Here is a 21,198-nt window from a genome sequence, read left to right as displayed (position 1 = left end):
GAGGAGGCGGCCGGCTGGAATTTAAACCCAAAACAAACCGGTCGACTGGCTCTTAATGCTGCTGCTCTGCAGGGAGGAGAATCAGGTTGTTCAGCAACAGCTTCAAAATAAAAGCATGAGTTGTACCAGCAGGGGTGTCTTTGAGCTTTTAATGCTTGTAAAAGAATAGAAACTCTCGATCATTTCAGTTTGATGTGAGATTGCTTCGATGTATATCAAACGTACAGGTTTGTTATGATTAATAGATGGCTTGTCTAATTATTCAGTCTTTATCAAACCAAATCTAGCAAATGGAAAGTACAAATTAGATCTGTTTGGTCACATTGCTTGGACTTTATTTCCCTTCAAAAGCACATTTCTCACAGCCAAGACTGTATTAAGAAGACAATGTGGTGCCCCCACTATACCTCAAAGCCCCCCCCCCCCCCCCCTTACCAGTAATTTACTATTTACTAACTTACACAACTACATGTAGGCATATGAGCAATATTCAAATATCTCATTTTAAAATGTTGAAATAAAAAAAATCTTGATTTATCATTTATTATTATTGTGACATCAGTGTTCACAAAACGAATAATGCATGGTCTTTCAACAATTTCAAGTAAATAATATAACAATTTATGAAACATATATTTTTAAAGCATTTGTCATGTGGTGCCCACCCCACCCCCCATGGTTGGTGCCCCTGGGCACTGGCCCACTGGCCCTTATGGATAATCCGGCCCTGCTCACGGCTACTATACCTCTCCTGGGGATTGTTCTGGCTTGCCTGCAGAAGGAAGCGGTTTCCGCTGGTGGCAGCTTGACGGAGTCGCAGAGCTGCCGGTCAGGAAGGTTGAATGAGTGTTGGGTTTTGCTCAGTGCGTGAAGGCTTTCCTCTGCAGAGGCGTGCCATGGCAGGATTCCTTCCCATCACTCTGTTATTTTCAGCGTCTGGCCTCTTTGTCCTCGTTTGTGGCCGCCCGGCTGATTTCACATCAACGGTCCAACCTGCTGCGGCTTCTGGTGCAGATTTTGCCACAAAGAGCCTTTTTCTTTCTGCGAGGACGTCCAATGCCACAGAGGTTCCCTCCACAGAATTCACAACCAGCTCCAGAAAGTCAACAGCTGAAACCACAACAGAGCGCCTGACGGGGACGGGAGGTCGCAAACCTGCGAGAAAGGTCCCTGAGACGGAAAAAGATGATAAAGGTCCTCTGGAAATAGGTGAGGTCTGATCAGTTTTGTTAAAACTTTTCTCAGTGCATTGGAATCAGTATTCAAACACAAAGTGTGACTGCTAATGACTATTATTAGTTTATTATCTCTTTACAATATGTCTATTAAACATGCACCCCTAGAAGCAGCGTTATTTACTGCTGAGGGGACAAATGTTATTGCTCTAGTTTAACATGCTTTTAATTTGAAGCTGGGATGCAACAAACTCTGCTCTGTAGAGCTTTGGGGGAATAGATGCATGAGTTTGCTAAAACTTCAACCTTGAGTGGCTGTCCGTGTTGAAAAAAAGTCTAAAAAGGGAAGTCTTCTGCCTTTCTGAAGTCTGTGTCCAGGCTTTGGGGGGTAGGAGGATCACCGCTCCTCTGTTTGTGCAGCGAGACTTTGCAGCTACATGTTTTTTTTTGCTGATGAAACCCAGATGGCCTTTGTAATGACAGGCTGGGTAAATGGGGGAAAATCACACTTTTTCTACCAGTTATTTAGTGTCTCAGATGGCCTAGAAAGAAGGCTGATTTTGTGTCTATCGCTTTTTTTTTCCTAATCTTTTTTTTTTTTTTTTCCGAATGTCTTGGATAACTCTGCTGAAAAGTCCTGATGATCCATTTTCAGTCTCCTGATGGAGGGAACTGCATGTCAATGCAAAATGTCCCAGTATTTCCTAATACCTTCCATTCAAACAATCTTTAAGGGACCTTTGTAAGAGAAAGGGGCCCGCAGCATCACAGATCCTCCACCGTACTTTTTTTTTCTTTTTTTTTGGCATGTTTGTTATTAAAAAAAAAACTTTATCTTAGTCTCATTTGACCAAAGCACATGGTTACATTTTCAGAAGGAAAAATAATAAGCTGTTTAGATAGTAAATAGAAAGAAGTTGCATAGAATACGGCATTAACTCGGTGAAATATACTTTAACAACAATGTAAAAAAAAAAAAACTCATAATGGTAAATAAATGTCCACCTTTATGCGTATCATTTCTCAAAGGGTATTTGTACCAAATTTACTGAGGAAAGTCTTGTTAAATGTTTTGCCTTATTTTTATAGCAAAGAGGTCCACAAGGAGTCTTAAGGTAGCAAAGAAGCTCAAAAATGCCCCGAAGAAGTCAAAAGTCATTCTCAAGAAGCCAAAGGTTACTAAAACACCAAAACTGCAAATCAAAAAGGGCACGCATCGCCAGTCAGCTGCCAAAGAGACTGCCCCACGTACGTATGTAGAGTAGCCCTGAAATATACAGTATGCCCATCAGACAAGGACCAAAATTCAGTGGCAAATAAGTCTCGCTGCTTTTGTTTGTCAAGTGGGTTTTACCTTTCTGCCAATTTAAGCTCAAGTCTTAAATTGTTGTATGGAATAAAACTATTTACCTGCTGAAATTCAAACTGATCTGGTCACAAGATGAACAGCAAACCCAAACAAGAAAGCAGCAGATGACCTATTAGCGAAATTCTTTCTGAAAACCCTAATTTCTTCAAGGGCATATATCATCATTTTCACAACTTTTTATTTTCCACCGTGTTTGGGCTTGCATCTTTGTATATTTATGTTGCAATTTCAAATAATTTGTCATTCAAATAAAAAAAAGCACGAAAGAAAATAAGGCAGAGGAGAGCCCTTTAGAAAATCAGCTCCTTTTTTTTCTGTCACCAATAAGCAGTCGCGCTGCCATTTGGCGTTCTCTCATAAATAATATTTTTTCATGAAATCAAATTTCTGATTACTGTAAATGATTCCTAGATTTTGCCGTTAATTCAATTCAATTTTATTTATATAGCGCAAATTCATGAAACATGTCATGTCAAGGCACTTTACAAAGTCAAATTCTATCAGATTATACAAATTGGTCAGAAAGTTTCCTCTCTAAGGAAACCCAGCAGGTTGCATCAGTTCTTGACAAGCAGCATTCACTCTTCCTGAAAGAGCGTAGAGCCACAGTGGACAGTTGTCTGCATTGTTGATGTCTTTGCAGCAATCCCTCATACTGAGCATGCATGAAGCGACAGTGGAGAGGAAAACTCCCCTTTAACACTGAAGAAAACCTCCAGCAGAACAAGAACCAGGCTCAGTGTGAACGCTCATCTGCCTCGACCCACTGGGGGTTAGAGAAGACAGAGCAGAGACACAGAAAGCACAGAAGCTCACATTGATCCAGGAATCTGTTCTACTAAGTTCATCCATGTGTTTGTCACCTCTTATTTTAGTGAGCGTGACTCAAAAGGCTCTTTTTGTGTCATAAATGGCCATAAAACATGATGATATATGCCCTTAGCCTAATCCCCACCACAGAGCTGATGTGTGACATACTGTATACTTTAACTTCTTGATGCGATCTTTTTTGGCGAAACCTGCTGTTTTCAGTCTGAAGAGCCTTTTTTCTGGCACAAACATCAGCCTGAAAGCCGATTCTCAAAGAGGAAAACTTGGCACAAAGTAGACGGATCAGCTGGACGATGTTTCTCTGTCTCACGTGTCGGATTGTTTCTAAAAAGGCATCACTTGTTAAATGCTGTTCGTGTCTAAAAACGTTTTGGTTCCCCTTTTGTCCGATTTCTACAGTTTTCGGTGTTATGGGCTTTTTATGACTCAAATTTATTAGAGCACACAATAATTATGTTAAAATTTTTGGAAATGCTTTGTTTTTGATAGCTTTTGTGGCTAATCAGAATCTGACTCCCCCCCCACACTTGTGTTTGTGTTAATGCATAAAAGGGAAACAAAATGTGAAACTACGCTGAGAGAAAGACAAGAAAATAAATGAGTTTCAGTTGTTTAGGGATTGGGAAATAGTCTTGCTCTACGCTCCTCCATATTACCTCATTATGGTAATGGTAAAGGGGGAATAATTGCTTTGCTTACTACTATTCAAAAGCTTTTACTATAAACTCAGTTTTTTTTTGCTTATTTATTTTGGATTTTGTGGTATTTATCAGCTGAGTTGTGAACTGCTTCATTGAAGTATATTGACTGAGAAAATGTCCGTTCTCTGCCAGGTTTCTCTGGCTCGGCTTCAGTGGTTCCAGCTGGTATTTGTGGTTTGGCAGAAATCCAAAGGTCAGCAGCACCAAACAGCCATTTTTAGTCACAAGAAGCCGACGAGATCCCGCAGGACTACAGGGCAAAGCGGAGGCAGGGTTTTAGCAGTCATCTCCACTGTTCCTGACACTATTTAGCAGCTCGGGGATCTCCCTAACGGGGACCTTTCCAGCTGAGCTGAATGCTGCTAACAATGAAAAGCCTGTCTCAGTCTTCAGTGCAGCAGCAAAAGATGCTGGATGGCATAAAAAAACGTGGCTATTTCGTTGATTGCTCTGTCTCTTTTGGGTCAACATGGAAAAATAAGATCGATAAAATAAACTGGACAGATAGCCACAATATGTTTCTTAAATATTTTAATAACTTTAGACATTGTAATGTATTTATTTCATATACTTATTTGGGCTGTCACTGTATTCTGGAAGCTTGCTCGGGGACCCAGAGTGGCAGTCTGAGGGTTCGAATCCTGGAACATGCAGCACTCTAACCACTTGGCCACCACTCTCCAAAAGTAGCTGTGATGCACCTAAACGTCTTGAGTGTGTCCAGCTCTATATTTAATTTCAGTGTTCTCCATTTTCAGGTCTCAGATTGCCGCAAAACGGTCTCACAGCAATGTTTTGTTTGGTGGTTAATGGTTGTAAAGTGCCATGATCCCGCGGCTGCAAACCAAGCCCACAGTATTACAACCAATGAGTGAGAACTTTGAGGTAATAGTTTGTTTGGTTTCCTATAAACTTTACAGGCTGTGCTGCGATGGCGCAGGGTAGTGAGCACGACATGTACAGAGGATTTAGTCCTCGACGCGGCTGACCCGGGTTCGATTCCGGGCTGAGGTCCTTTGCCACATGCCACCCCCCCCTCTCAAACCCCCTTTCCTGTCAGCCTACTTTGTAAAAATGAGCCACTAGTGCTACAAAAAAAACACAGAAAAACAGTATAAAAACATCTTTATTTTCTTCTCTTCTCACTAGAAGAACAAGTTCGAGCTGTCCTGCTCTTTCTGTAGGTGCAATTTGCTAATCTGAAACGATCTGCTGTTTTCTTTTTTTGTTTTGTTTTTTAGCTTTGAGCAAACTGACAAGTCCTCTCAGTAAACCTTTTTTTTTTTTCATTTTACTTGTCTGGATTAAAAAAAAAAACAAAGTGAAGTCTGAGTGGAAGATTTTGATTGTTTATCAGGGTTTTTTCTGGGTTCCAGGTGAATTTGATGGGAGGATTAGCAGCCGACTTAAATGTTGGTCAATAATCTTCCTCGCTGTAGATCAATGGATTTCAAGTGGCTTTAAACCCCTTACAGCTTTATGGGCAGTGGAAGCGGAACATCATAGATCATTTTCTTTCCTCCTTGGCATTTATGGAAGAAGAAACCTGAATTCTCTGGAGGTGCCCATAGAAGTGGTCAGACAGAAGATAATCTGTCAATCTGATGTTTCTGATTAGAAGGACCAGGCTACTGCTAAGACTTATTGATATGGAAGCAGTGAATCTAAGTTTGCTTCTGTAATAATACTAAATAATGACTGTTTATGTGAGGATGAATTTCCCTGATAAGATCAGAGTATTTATGTCATGTTACTCATACTATACCACATAAAACTGTAAATAAAGCAGCAGGCCTTGTGCTTTTACCACACTACTACTAACAGAGCCGGCCTCTTTCCTCTGAATGTCAGGACTGGTTTCTTACCGTCCCTTTTTTGCATCTTGCATGCTTTTCAGAGCTAAACGCTCTCACTGTTTCTGTTTTTGTTCATATGTTCTATGTTATATGGATGTGTCAGTGTCTGGGTCATACAGTGTATATAAAGTATTATAAAAGTTTTCATTTAGATGTTTTGCAGTGAGGTCCAAAAGGTGATGCATCCTACAGGCAGGCGTATTAACAGACAATCAGCAAGTTTGAGAAGCAAACACATTTTATACAATATTAATGCAATATACAATATTCATCCAACCAATTTAAAGAGAATGTATTAAAGAAAATCAATGTTGCTAATTCCGATTTGGTGAACACCACATTCCTTATTAAATTTATTAGATTAGCTTGTCAAACCCTTTTGGATGGCCTATAAACACATCAGATCAGTGTTAAAGTCCTTTGCATCCACCACTCTCACTATATTTTCTCAAGTCCTGTCAAGAAGATGGATGTTAGATTGGATTGAAATGATGCATAAAGATCTGTTGACTGTCAGAATGTCCTCCTCTGGGTCTGGAGTCACTGAGGGTGAAAGACACTCAGCTGAGGGCTTCATCCTACAAGCGGCGAGGCCTCGGACCTCACCGTGGCCGGCTCAACATCCAGGCAAATATCACACTTTTCCATTCTTCTACCTACAGATTCGACCCCATTTTACGTTTTTATTGGTCTTCTTTTGTTCCAGTCTGGGATAGAAGATGGAGATATCTACGATGGGGCTTGGTGTGCTCGGTACAGAGACAAGAACCAGTGGCTGGAAGTTGATGCCCAAAGGCTGACCCGGTTTATCGGGGTCATCCTTCAGGGACGCAACTCCATCTGGAGGTCAGTGCTGGTGTGAAAAATAGATGATGGTCAGGGAGTTTTTACTGTTAGGATTTTTTTAATGGTGTGAGCTTCATGTAATACATATGAAATATATTCAATTCTATTCTATTTATATAGCCCCAATTTACAACACGTCATCTCAAGGCATTTTACAAAGTCTAAATCAATCAAATCCTCCAGACAGGTTGGTCAGAAAGTTTCCCATCTAAGGAAACCCAGCAGGTTGCATCAAGTCTCTCCAAGCAGCAATCACTCCTCCTGAAAGAGCGTAGAGCCACAGTGGACAGTCGTCTGCATTGTTGATGGCTTTGCAGCAATCCCTCATACTGAGCAAGCATGAAGCGACAGTAGAGAGGAAAACTCCCCTTTAACAGGGAGGAAAACCTCCAGCAGAACCAGAACCAGGCTCAGTATGAACGGTCATCTGCCTCGACCCACTGGAGCTTAGAGGAGACAGAGCAGAGACACAGAAAGCACAGAAGCTCACACTGATCCAGGAATCCTTTATTAGCACAACATATTACCTCCTTATAAAACTCTTAAAAGTACCAAAGCATTTTAGTTTTTGTAAACGGTATCTCTGTCTTGGTTTGTTTTTGTGAAGCCCAGAAAACTTATGGATGGAACATCCAAATATAAAAATGTGCATTTTAATGTTCTTGCATCGTTTCTGTGCCTGCCACACTTGAAATGATTCTCTTTATTCCCATCTGTTGTACTTGCATGCAGCTGGGATATGGTGCACACGTACAAGGTTCAGTTCAGTAACGACACGCTGCTCTGGAAGCCTTGCATGAATGGGAGCAAAGAGGCTGTGAGTAGTGAACATCTGATTTTTATGTATTTATTTTTACAAGCTTTTCCATCTTCCACGTTTTAGAGTAGCCAACACCCAGCACCGTCCTTCTGCTGCAGATATTTGAAGGAAACCAAGACACAGAAACTCCCGTCCTCGCCCTTTTCGACACTCCCACAGTGGCACGCTACATTCGGATCAACCCACAGACGTGGTTTCAGAACGGGACGGATGGAGACGTCTGCCTCAGGGCTGAGGTGTTGGGATGCGCACTTCCAGGTACAAAGAAAAGAAACGGCTGAAAAACTAAGTTTACCTGAATGAACTCTCTCTGTGTTTGGTTGTGGTTACGTAAAATTATTTTGTATTCAAAAGTATTGACCTTTTCACATTTTGTCACCTCAGCGCCTCAAACTTCAGGGTATTTTTCACACATTTAGTGAGGGCAGAAGAGGAAGTGGGAGGAAAGCGAATCATGGTTTTTAAACAAATACAAATTTGACAAGTGGGCATTTGTATGCAGAACAACTTTCCCTGCACATAAAGCTCTTTTAGTCTGTCATATCAGATGGAGGGCACCTGTTTACACCCATTTTCAAATCGTACCAAATATACTCTTGATTAGGTTTACATGGAGGCCGTTCTAGCCTATCCAGCCTCTTACAGGTTTTCCTCCAGGATTTTCAACTGCTTAGCTCTATCCATCTTTCCATCATCAACTCAGACCAGCTTTCCTTTCCCCCGCTGAAGAAAAGCATCCCCACAGCAAGACATGTCTACCCCCATGTTGCACAGTAGGAATGCTGTGTTCAGGGAGATGTGCTTTGTTTTTTTTCACCACACAAAATGTTTTGCTCTATGCCAAAAAGTTCAGTTTTGGTGCTAGAAGACTATTTCCCACATGGATTGTGCCTCTTTGATTAACACTCCCCTTGCCTAGCCTGTCAGTTTCTGCTGTTGTTGGTTTGCAGTTTCCATTTTCAGGTAATGAATTCGGCATAACTCTGAGATTTTGGCATATTGCTTATAAACGAACCCTTTTTTTCTATTCTTCTCCAGAACCTATGAGGCCTTCATAGAATAACTGAATTTAAACTGAGATTAAATTACACAAATTCAGACTTTGTTTACTAATTGAAAGACCTTTTCTAAACCTTATTTAACCAAGTAAAATGTTTACTAACCCGTGAGCCTGCACAGATAAGCAGGTATATATAATGGAGGGATGATTACTAACCTGAGCAATGACCAATTGGTTGTGTTGGATTTTTTAGGTGTTATTGGAGTAAAGGGGACATATGCACACAAGACATAACTTCCAGTTCCTATCAAGTGATCTATCATATTAAAGCTTTTAAAAAAAGGGTTGAAAAGCAAAGTAACCATCTTCTTTCCCATTCCACAGATCCCAGTAATGTCTATGCATGGCAGACAGAGCCAACAGAGTCAAAGGACAAACTGAACTTCAGGCACCACAACTATAAGGAGATGAGAAAGGTCGACCAATCACAGAAAACTATCCAGTAATTAGGAATAGAGTAAAAGTTTTATTCAGTCAACTTCACTGTGGTGTTCGCTCATGTTCTTATCGTTAGAAAGCTCATGTGAGTGTCTAAAACTGACCAGAGAGCGAGTTTTTTTTTCACTTTTTCATCATCTTCACTTCGCTGGCTGTTTGCAGACGTCGTCCAGAATCTGTTACTCTGCAGCGTTTTGTTCATGTTAAGTGAAAGTTGTTTTATTGCTTGGTGTACCGTTTTCTGTTGAATTTCTTTTGGGTCTCTGTCATATAAAAGCAGAGAAATCAGACCTTTAAAACATGAAGGAGTCAGATGTTTTCGGAGGAGAAGGGGGGTGGAGCTGCTTTTTGAGAACAGCGGGATGAACGGAGCTGCAGGAACTGGAGAGGGATGAAGAGGCGCACCATAAAGCTCTGGAAAAGAGTGGCTGAAGCGAGGCTAAGACGAGAGGTTTAGCTCAGTGAGCCTGCTGCTCAGTTTGCTTTCAAACTCGGAAAGGGCACCACGGATGCAATTTTTATTTTTTAGAGATCCTTCAGAGCAGCACGGAGAAGGTCAGGAAGGGCCGAGCTGTGTCTGAGTGGAGCTAGAAAAGTTTGACCGGGTGGCCGGAGAGGAACTGCGGTACTTGATGATGTGGCAGAAAGATATGAGGATACAGGATGTGTGACGAGACCCAGACAGCAGGGAGATGTGCCGTCAGAGTTATCGACGGGTTCAAGGCAGCGGTGGGGTTAAACCAAGGATCAGATCTGAGCCCTTTCTTGTCTGCAGAGGTGATGGATGGGTGGACAGGTGAGGTCAGACAGGAGGCTCCATGATCCATGTTGTTGGCAGATGACGTTATAAACAGTGGTGAAAGTAAGGAGCAGGAAAATCTCAGAGAAGTCATGAACATGGTGAAACAGGACCTGGAGGTGGTTGTTGTAACATTTGAAGAGGCAAAGGATGGAGATGGAGGCACGTGATCCGCAGCTGCGACCCCGGAGGGAAGAAGCCAAATGAAGAGGAAGAAGACCTTTGAAAAATTAAATCTATGAAGGTTTCTTAGAAGAGAACTAAGAAGGAATAGTGTAAACTTTAATGCAACAAAATGTAAATGCAATGTTCAAACAATTTACATTCCTCCTGGTTTCGCTGGCATTTACAATAAAAAAAACGCCTTGCACCTTGGTACTGGGAAAGGTTTGCAGATAAAGCAGATGTTGTCCACAGCATGATATTCCAGTGACATACTTCCTGTCAAACACATTATATACGACATCCCAGTTATGCTAATTCATCATTTTAACTCGTCTGGTTAAACAATGTCTCTAGGATAATGTTTGAAGCTGATCATTGGAAAACTTTTTATTTCTTTTTTGCAACTTCTATGTTAAATCTAGATGTTTCATCCTGATTCGCTGCCCTTTTTGTTGGTAGTGTATTTAAATTTTCTCTTTCTCTCAGCCAGTAAGAAATTTGATGAGTAGTAGAAATAAAGTTTTATAGAAAAAGAATTGATTCTGACTTACAAGGTAACTTTATTGAATTTGATTGTGGTTTAAATCCTTTTTGGGGGTTTAAAACACCGTTAGCTGAGCTAAAAAGTGGATGTCTCATTTTGATTTTCCAGCGCTCAGCTAAAATCCCAATATATGAATTGTGACTTAAATAATGAGAGCACAGACAAAAGCAGCTGAAATGAGCCTCAACGATAAAGTGACTGGGCTCAGATATAGAAGTTAGGTGAGAAGCTCTTTTATTTGAGGGGCAATGTGGAGAGGAGCAGCTGCTAACCTTCATTGAGAGGTTGAATTGGTTCAGGCAGAGAACAGGATGCCTCCCTTTGGGGGTTTTGGAGGGTTCTGGATACAACATCCCTTCTATAAAAAGTGGTGAATGAAGGATACAACTATTATCCATAACTCATTTGGCTTTATATCAGTCAAATTTACAATTATTTCTTTGCCTTTCCAGTTGATGAAGTCTGTGCATGATGAGTGCCCCGACATCACCCGCATCTACAGCATCGGGAAGAGCTACAAGGATCTGAAGCTCTACGTCATGGAGATCTCAGACAATCCTGGAAAGCATGAACTGGGTAAGTTCACTGGGACAAAATCACCTGCGCAATATGTAACAAATGATTTTTCCCCCCAAAATATACTCCAGATGCTCTAGAATAGAATAGAAATCCATCCTGTCTTGACATTTTGCCAGCGAAAGTCAAAAAAGGTTTCATCTATATTGCAGTGCTCATCCTTCCAGAATTCAGAGCCCTGCAGCTCCTCTCTGATCCGATTAAATAAATCATGGAGAAATAATCACAGAGCAGCCTGGAGGTTCAGGAGTGAACTTCTACCCTAACTAACAGAAAGTCAAGCAGCTCGGACTGGAGTTCCTCAAAGTTTGCTCTGAGATGTACAAATGTTTTCCTTGGCCCGTTTAGCTCGGCACACATGGCAGCAGGGGGAGGGGGGGAGATTTTCCCACCAAAAAAAACATGGCAGAGAAGGCATCAGAGTCGAGCTGAGGGGGGCTGATTAAATACTCGGTCTCTAAATACATACATTTTTGAGCTCAATCTTGAGTTTTCACATTTTTACAGGGACAGAAGGAAAAAAAATAGCCGCTGTTCAGCTTGTTTAAGGCAATCACAAAAATCTATTAAAAAACATAAAATGCCACACAGTGGTATTACCTAATGTAAAGACTGCAGGTAATTTGTAGTATTTGGAAGTAGATCTGAGTCTTTTTATGGTAGAGACATATTAATGATCTAATAGCACTAGTCCTTATTTACTCTAAAACACATTTTAAAACACTTTGCTTGTTTTAAAATGGTCCTCTGAATGCCTTCTGCAAAAACGTTGCTTTGCGTGAGTTCTGCTCTTTGTGCTGAGTTTTGCCACGCTCACCGCAAAGACAGAACTAAAAGTAAGTGAAATTTTCTTGAAATCATTGTAATTTTCCTTGATTAGAACAGGTAAATAAGACCATTTGGAAGAAGATTTTTGCACTTAAAATAGGAACAATTCATCTTCATCGTCTTATTTCAAGTGCAGGATGTCTAATTATGTTATTTTAGAGAGGAATTGTTCCTGTTTTAAGTGCAAAAATCTCATTCTGTTGGCAAATAGTCTTATCTACCTGCTCAAATCAAGGAAAAATACACTAACTTCAAGAATTTTTTTACTTATTTTTAGTTCCCTTTTTGCAGTGCTTTTCCCATTTTCAGAAGACAGAACCGAGCTCTGTGAGATGTTCAAAGCTTGGGATGCTGTTGTATAACCTAGCCCTACTATGAATGTCTTGGTAACTTCATGTCTGACCTGCAGGGAGATGCTTCATAGGTCCAGGTCCTTGAAACAAAACATAAAGAACTTCGATGTGGCTTTACTCTCAGAAAGCTCTTTTTGCATGTATGCACCTTGAACGGCCCTAATTGGACACCTAATAGTTTTAAACAGAGACTGTAAGTAACCAGCAGTGTTAGAGTAGAGATGCCTGCGTTTTGTTTTAGGGAGGATGTGTGGGATTGATGAGATACTTGGTAGTGTGCTGTATGCATGCATGGCCAAGAAAGGAAAATCACATTTATTTATGCAATACGCCTTTATTAAAAACCTTAAAAAGGATGTTAATCTTCTAAGTTTAAGGAATATATTAGAAAATGTATTGTTTTTAAACTGATTTATAACGTAACATGTTATATTGCTCTCTCTCTCCTCTTTCACCCTTTTGGCATTTTGTTTCATCTGTTTCTCTCCTTTTTCTCCGCTTCTATCTTCCTACTTTTGTGTCCATTTAACATGAAACAGTCCAAGCATAAATTCTAATAAAGCTTCTAGCACATATAAATCAAGCGGAGCACTATGACGAAAGCAGTAAGGCTCCACTCGTGAAAGTAAAATCTGTTGGGCTCCTTTTTGGCATTAGGACAACAATTCTTTTTGCCACATAGCCAGACGTGACACCAAAAAACTGATTTAGAAAAAGTAAATGTGTGTTTTGGGGCTCCCTGCAGGAGAGCCAGAGTTCCGGTATGTTGCGGGGATGCATGGGAACGAGGTGCTGGGTCGAGAGCTTTTGCTCAACCTTATGCAGTACATGTGCCAAGAATACAAACGAGGAAACCAGCGAATCGTCCGCCTGGTCAAAGAGACTCGGATCCACCTGCTGCCCTCCATGAACCCCGACGGATACGAGATGGCCTTCCAGAAGGTGCCAGAAAACCCCGTTAAGATCTATTATCCCGTTCTGAGCTCAAAAAGCGGTGATCGCAGAACCGACCCATTTTCTTTTACACCCACAGGGCTCGGAGCTGGCAGGCTGGGCTCTAGGACGCTACAGCTACGAAGGCATCGACATGAACCACAACTTTGCTGATCTCAACTCAGTGATGTGGACCGCCATCGAGCTGGAGACAGACCGGTCCAAACTCATCAACCACTACTTCCCCATCCCAGAACAGTACACGTCTGAGGAGGCTTTTGTAAGGAGTACAGACAAACAAACCTGCAAAGGATGACATGAAATTCAACATCACGTTAAATGTAATTAGAGCAAGATTAATCGGATCATTTTCTGACTGCTGGTGCTGAACCACTTTACAACCTTCTAAAGAAACCGTTGATGAACTTTTGAGGAAATGCATGTCTTCAGTCAGTTTAGTTCATGAGGCAGAAACCGTGTCTGCTTTTAGGACGAGGCATAAAACTTTCACTTTGATGAAGCTTATAGTTAGAACAGCTTCCCTCTGCTTTTTCTATTCATTCTACCAGGAGTGTAACAATACATCAATCCACATGGATACATTGAGTAAATAAGTAACGATGCTCAGCATCGGCTGAGCTACTGCTGACAACAACTTCATGTTCTCCTACTGTAAATGATAAGCGTGGCACTGTCTTTCAGTGTGTAAACCTGTTTCTCTTCCAGACTGTTGGCTGAGCTTATTCTGTGACCAACTATATGAGCTCGCTTTCCTCCTCCAGACTTATAAACTGGTTCAGAGCTTATCTGCTTCTGTGTTAATGTCCTAGATGATGCCACAAAAGGAGCTATTACTGCTATTGCCCTTTTACTTGTTATCTTTCATAGAAAGTACTCCTGGATCAGTGGTTCTATGTTCTTTTTTCTGTGTCTCTGCTCTGTCTTCTCAAACCCTCTGTCATGGTAGATGGCCCTTCACACTGAGCCTGGTTCTGGTTCTGCTGGAGGTTTTCCTCCATGTTAAAGGGGAGTTTTCCTCTCCACTGTCACTTCATGCATGCTCACACTGCAAAAACCGAACTAAAATAAGTAGAATTTTCTTAAAATTAAGGTATTTGTCCTTAATTTGAGCAGGTTAATAAGATGATCTGCCAATGGAATAAGATTTGTTTCACTTAAGATAGGAACAATTCATCTCCATCATCTTATTTCAAGTGCAGGATGTCTAATTATCTTATTTTAGGGGTCATAATACTCATTCCACTGGCAAATGATCTTATTTAACTGCTCAAATCTAGGACAAAAACACTAATATTTAAGAATTAGTAACGGATCGGTTACTTATTTTTATATCCGTTTTTGCAGTGCAGTATGAGGGATTGCTGCAAAGCCATCATCAATACAGACGACTGTCCACTGTGGCTCTATGCTCATCCAGGAGGAGTGAATGCTGCAAGTCAATGACTCAAGGCAATCTGCTGAGTTTCCTTACACAGAAATCGTTTTGTCAATCTCAGTTTTATTTATAAAGCACAAAAGTGCTGTACTGTTTTCATAAAACCATCATTTAATTAAGCACATTTGAATAAAACAACGGTAAATAAGAACAAATAGATCAGGTAGTTAACAAAGTCAGACCTCATTGAAATGAAATCTAAATGAGTTTTCAGGAGTGATTTAAAATGTTCCAAACTTTGGGCAGATCTTATATTGAGGGGTAAGCTGTTCCATATATTAGGTGCAGTAACGGCAAATGCTTTTAAATCTGGTTCTGGGAACTAGTTCATTGTTTGATCGTAGTGTTCTGGAAATATAGCGGTCAGGCAGAAGGTCTCGGAGCTGAGCGGGGCCTAAGCCACTTAAAACTTTAAAAAACAATAAAAAAAATTTAAAATCAATGCGATAAGATACAGGCAGCCAACGCAGAGAAGCCAATACTGGGGTTATATGTTCACACTTCTGGGTTCTGGTTAAGAATCGAGCTGCAGCGTTTTGAATCATTTGGAGACGGCGTAGAAAGGATTGGTCCATGTTTTTATATAATGAGTTGCAGTAGTCTAAGCGTGTGGTAATGAAGGCGTGGATCATTTTCTTAAAGTCTTTAGTGCAGAAGCTAGTAGGCCCAGAAGAAAGAAGCTTGATTTCACAACACTTATCTAGCTTCAAACAACTAAGATTCCCAACAGTAGGTTGATAAATTGAGTGATAAATTCATTGTAACCACTTTTTAAACAACCTGTCTGGATAATTTGTTTGAATTGACTCTGTAAAGTGCCTTGAGATGACGTGTTGTTAATTGGCACAATATATATAAACTAAATTTAATTTAATTTAAATCTGCTGTGTTGACTAATCAAGGCCTGAAATCTGAAATGTGGACATGTACATAAAATATTAGTTTTTAGCCAAATTGTCTTTGAATTGTCAGATTAAAATCTTCCTGTTTTTAAAATGGCTACTTATTTCCACTTCTAAACATGTAATCCTATCAGATTTATAACACTGAGAGGTGTAATCCTAGGCTACGGTGACAGCCTGCAGTTGCTGAAAAATCTTTTTGACTCAAATCTTTCTCTTTAATATTAGGTTGCACCCGAGACCCGAGCTGTGATCAGCTGGATGCAGAACATCCCGTTCGTTCTGGGTGCAAACCTCCACGGAGGAGAGCTTGTCGTCACTTACCCGTTTGACATGACCCGGGACTGGGCACCTCGCGAACACACGCCCACCCCCGATGAGAGCTTCTTCCGCTGGCTTGCTGCGGCGTACGCCAGCACCAACCAGGTCCCTCTCACTTCTCACTGCTGAAGTTGATAACTAAAACGAAGGAGCGACGTAAATATTTCCCTCATGTGATCTTACCAGGCGATGTCCAACCCAGACCGGAGGCCGTGCCACAACAAGGACTTCCTCAGATACAACAACATCATCAACGGGGCCGACTGGCACAACGTGCCTGGAAGTAAGAACCCATGTTTGAGTTTGCTTCAAAGATGAAATCCATGAAAATGAGAGCAGCCAAACATTAAACTTGAGTGGGAGATGCAGGACCTTTTATGCATTTTTACTCAAGCAGAACAAAAAAGTAGTCATCCAAAAATGACTAAAGTGGGAGTAAAACAGGATTAGGTAAAACTGCTCCTTAAGTACTGAGTGATTGTTAAATCAAAACATCTGATTTAATTTCTAAACAGTTTTTTTTAATATTACAATGAAAGTTAGTAAAAAGTAAAGTGTGAGAGACTAGCAACCAGCCCAGGGTGCACCCTGCCTCTGGCCCAGTGTCCCACGGAGATGGACATCAGTTTCTCTTGAGTCATTAAAGGTTGTTGTGGCCCAGCTTTGACATCTCCAAAAATCCACAAGGGCCACAGATGCACTTCGGACGAGTAATTTACACAGGCAAAGATAAATTAATTTACCAGGTAAAGTCGCTTAGTTTGTGGTTTATTTCTCTTTTGCAAGCAAGCAAACAGAAATTGACAAACATTTTCCTCCCTGCTTCTCTTGCGCTGATAAAAAAAAAAAACCTACGCCCACCCAGATGCATGCTGGTCCTACTACTGACAGCCTATTTATAAACTTAATCCAGCCAAATTGCTCATAACTAACCAGAAGCAAAGAAAACTAAATAACCAACACATAATCTCAAAACAAATATCAAACAATAAAGTAAAATAAATAACTTTAACTAGATAATACACACAAAAAAAATACAAATTTAATTAATAACAAAAAATAATTGGCTCCTACAAAAGTTTTTATTAATCTGAGACACCACAGCCTTCTGGTAGAGGTAAACCTTTGCAGGGTGTTTAAACTTCTGCTGGGAGTTAACAGAACAGGAGTTTTAAAGAAAAAAAACTGGTAAAAGTCCGATAAATAAAATCTCCTCCACTGTAAAAAGATTTAAATAATATTAGAGCTGTGAATGAGAGCTCTGGGCCTGACGTAGGAAGTAAATGGATTTCATCACCACTTTCAAGCTGAGATTTTAACTGGAGGATTTGGAAAGTCAGAATTTGGATGGTTAATGTCAAAGGCTGAACGAAACATTTGCTGCTTTTATTTACTTGACAGTTTTGCACAGCAGCCTAATAGAAAGTAGGAAGATGAGGCGATTCAACTTTTTTTTTTAAATACTACTGGAATGCTCATCACTATTTCTCATTATAGCTAATCACTGGTAAACTCATTTGTAATGAATGGGCGTATTACTTGTTTGGGCACTTTGAGATGATGTTCTTCAGACTGTCAGAGAACTGACAGAGCAACATACGCTGGGAAAAATACTCTGATTAGAAAGTAAATGTGCTGAGGCGTCATGTTTGTTTGTTCCTGCAGGTATGAATGATTTCAGCTACCTGCACACCAACTGCTTCGAGGTGACCGTGGAGTTGTCCTGCGACAAGTTTCCTCACGCCAGCGAACTTCCCATCGAGTGGGAGAACAACAGAGAGTCTCTGCTGGTCTACATGGAGCAGGTCAAAAAACGACAAATATCACAAATTTTCCCAGCAGATTCCTATCCTACAAACTGTACTTTTAAAAAGGGGGAGTTATGCTGCTATAAACGTAGTGCTGAGTGTCCAATGGGCTGTTTTGTTGCTTTAGTGCATGGTTGTATCAGTCGTGGTCCAAAATTATGGAGATGGAGCCTAATCAGAGCCATAAAGTTTATTTATTGGAATCTACAAAAGGAATGTGAGTTTTAAATTAGATAGGATGCCGAAAAAACAAAAACAAAAACTATCTAAAACTGACTGTTGAGAACATTTGCTAGAACTACAGACACCAGTCATGAAGAAGAAACTTTCCATGGTCTTCATCACTGCATCAAAGACCCTTTTGGGAGTGAAATCCTGGTTTTAAATTTAGACTAAACCTCAAAATCTCAAGAAGACACAAGGTATGTTTCCTTTAAAGGGAACAACAAATGTCTGTGATTACATATATTACAAATCTGCTCAAGCCATGCTGATGGGAAACAGAACGGCGCTTTTTCATCATCATGATCGATTCTGACGGAATTATATCTGGTCAGGTTTTAAAGCTGCATTTACAAAACAGATACAAACAGAATAAAAAGGTGCCAGGAGGTCAGATTTGATAGTTGTGGTAGTTTTAAACATAAACCAAGGCCATATCATAGCACATTTATTTCTTCAGTGACCAGAGAATTTGTTTTGCATGACAAAAATCCAAGATTTTCTACTTCTAAGCCACACTGAAGGCAGCATGCTTTGATTTGAGTGTGTACCTCTGACCAAGTATGGTCAGAGTACCTACCACACTGTAAAAACGGATCTAAAATAAGTAAAATGTTCTTAAAATGTGTGTTTTTGTCCTAGATTTGAGCAGGTAAATAATTTTATCTGCCAATGGAATGAGTATTTTGACCCCTAAAATAAGATAATTAGACATCCTGCACTTGAAATAAGATGATGGCGATGAGTTTTTCCTGTTTTAGTGCAAAAGTCTTATTCCATTGGCAGATAATCTTATTTACCTGCTCAAAATCAAGGACAGATGCACTCATTTTAAGAATATATCACTTGTTTTTGCAGTGCAGATGTCAGAGAAAAAAAAGCATAATTTATACGTCGACTTTACATTCTGAAACAGAAGGCGTCTCCCAGTGTGTTGTTTTCAGGACTCTAGCGTGCAGGAAACTGTAAATCTCATCATGAATGTCCAGGTCCATCGTGGAATCAAGGGAGTGATCCGTGACAAAGACACCGAAGCGGGCATAGCAGACGCCATCATCAAAGTTGAAGACATCGATCATCACATCAGATCAGGTGCAGTTTATTTTTTAAACGGCGTCTTCCAGAGTTATTACAGTACTTTCTGCCTGCAGGTCAGCATTTAGGTGTCTCCTAGAACGCTTCACAAGGTTGGAGCTTACAACGAGACATTTCCTCTTCACATGATCTATCTAGCCCAAACTCAGACACCTGGGTCCTCAGTTATGCTCTGTTTTGTTCAGCAAACACAGTTTTGATTAAGAAATTTGAGTTGATTTACAATCAGTACATTTGAAAATCAGTACATTTTTAAAAAAGCCTTGTTGGCATTGCTGTGTTAAATAATACATAGCTCAAAACAAAACAAAAAACCCTAAACAAACACGTTTTAATCGTAGTATATCATCCAGTTAAACTTCTGGAGTATGGATCTGGTCAGTTCAGTTCAGCGGAGGTGGTTGTCATTCAGCGTCGGCTGTTCTGTTGGAAGTGAAATCAACGACAGGTGCACTAAAGGGTCAGAAACACGAATGGTCCTGCAGGTGGAGACATTTTTCCCCTCATCTCTTTTGACTGCTTTGCGGCGGTTCTGCCTCCGGCCAGCATCTCTACTGGTAGCATGAGGCGATACCTGGACCCTACAGAGGCAGCACAGGCAGTCCAACTCCAAGAGGATGGCAAATCAACACGGCCATTGCCAGGTTCCCCGGCTCTCGCAGCACAGCCTCAATAGCATGGAGGAGATTCCAGGAGACAGAAAGTCCCTCTAGGAGGTCTGGTGTCTTCTCTTTACCAGGAGGAACAGGGAAGAGTACTGACAGAGCTCTACATTGTGACCTCCAGCAGGCCACTGGTGTGAATCTCTCTGACCAAAGCAACAGACTTGAGGGTGGCCTGAGGACCCGAAGCTTGACATTTGAGCACATTCTTGGGAATTCTTCTTTTATTAAAGGCGTCCTGATATTTTAAAGTTTGTTATGACCCGCAACTCAACAAGGTTCCTAAGGCCTTTGGAGGAGAAATGGGCCCACAGCATCACACCTCCTCCTCCTCCGTACTTTAGTCAGAATAGGCAGCTCTTCGACGTAGTCCTCGTTTGTTTAATACTAAACCCAAACCTCAAATTCGGTCCATCTGACCAAAGCACTTGTTCCAGTTGAAGTCCAGGTAACCCTTTAGGAAACTGGGCAATTACATTTTAGGTGGTTGGACTACAAATATTTGCCGTAACTGTAGTTCAAGAGAAATGGGGCGCTGAGTGATGCCAAATTCAACACCTATGGGAAACAGGCAGTCATGGGTTTTTAAAAAGATGGATTTTCTACATTGTCCAGGGTGAAACTATACAACCACAATAAAATATAAAGCTTTTAAAGATATCTTCAGCAGGGATGTGGTATGTGAGTGTTTAACGTCTGGGTTCGTTTCAGAGAATATATATATATATATATATATATATATATATATATATATATATATATATATATATATATATATATATATATATATATATATATATACACACATATAGAAGTGATGATAAAATCTTCACATGCGGTCTTCTCTGCTGCAGCGGCTGATGGCGACTACTGGCGTCTGCTGAATCCAGGCGAGTACCGCGTGACGGTCAGCGCCGAAGGTTACATCTCCTCATCCCGCACGTGTGACGTCATGTACGACCACTTCCCCACAATCTGCGACTTCAACCTCACAAGGATACCCAGGCGGAGAGTAAAGGACATTTTGGCAAAGGTGGGGAAGCTTCCCAAAGACCTGCAGCTGAGGCTGCGGCAGCTACGCACCAGGAAACTCCGCGTCACCACCAAGGCCATCAACCAGCGGCGTGCGGCCGCCGCCAAACGGGCAAAACGGGTGTGAGAACAAAGCAGGGCTTGGGTCAGAGACACCAAAACTCACTGGATTTAGCCTAGTTTGTATTTTTCAATGGATATTTATCAGAACAGAGCAGGTAGGAACCATTTTTAAACCTGTGCTGTGGAGCAGCACTATATAACTTTAAGAATGGAGATAAATCACTGATATTTGTGTTTATATATATATAAAAAATGAAGGGATCCAGTATATCAGAATGCATTAAATGAATCTTTATTATACAGCTGAAATTTTACTTTACAATAATAAAAAAAAAAAAAATCA

At 40.7% G+C, this 21,198-nt stretch overlaps 1 protein-coding gene across 2 annotated transcripts; it reads left to right on the top strand.

Annotated features, from left to right (window-relative positions):
* Positions 1–801: 801 nt before the first annotated feature.
* Positions 802–21,180, top strand: LOC105925748 (probable carboxypeptidase X1). Of its 2 annotated transcripts, XM_021316070.2 has the most exons (15): positions 802–1,209; positions 2,265–2,423; positions 6,450–6,559; positions 6,639–6,778; positions 7,511–7,595; positions 7,697–7,856; positions 8,983–9,074; positions 11,057–11,180; positions 13,107–13,303; positions 13,395–13,574; positions 15,881–16,078; positions 16,160–16,256; positions 17,639–17,778; positions 18,993–19,095; positions 20,615–21,180. In XM_021316070.2, exons 1-15 carry the CDS (start codon positions 843–845, stop codon positions 20,917–20,919), a joined length of 2,457 nt encoding a protein of 818 aa, XP_021171745.2. In that variant the 5' UTR covers positions 802–842; the 3' UTR covers positions 20,920–21,180. The 2 variants fall into 2 exon arrangements, with proteins under 2 accessions (XP_021171745.2, XP_021171746.2); XM_021316071.2 differs by lacking the exon at positions 2,265–2,423 and having other exon boundaries at positions 803–1,209.
* Positions 21,181–21,198: the final 18 nt, after the last annotated feature.

This window comes from Fundulus heteroclitus, chromosome 23, assembly GCF_011125445.2.
Source record: "Fundulus heteroclitus isolate FHET01 chromosome 23, MU-UCD_Fhet_4.1, whole genome shotgun sequence".
Lineage (NCBI taxonomy): Eukaryota > Metazoa > Chordata > Actinopteri > Cyprinodontiformes > Fundulidae > Fundulus > Fundulus heteroclitus.
This window is presented reverse-complemented; position numbering and strand designations above follow the sequence as displayed.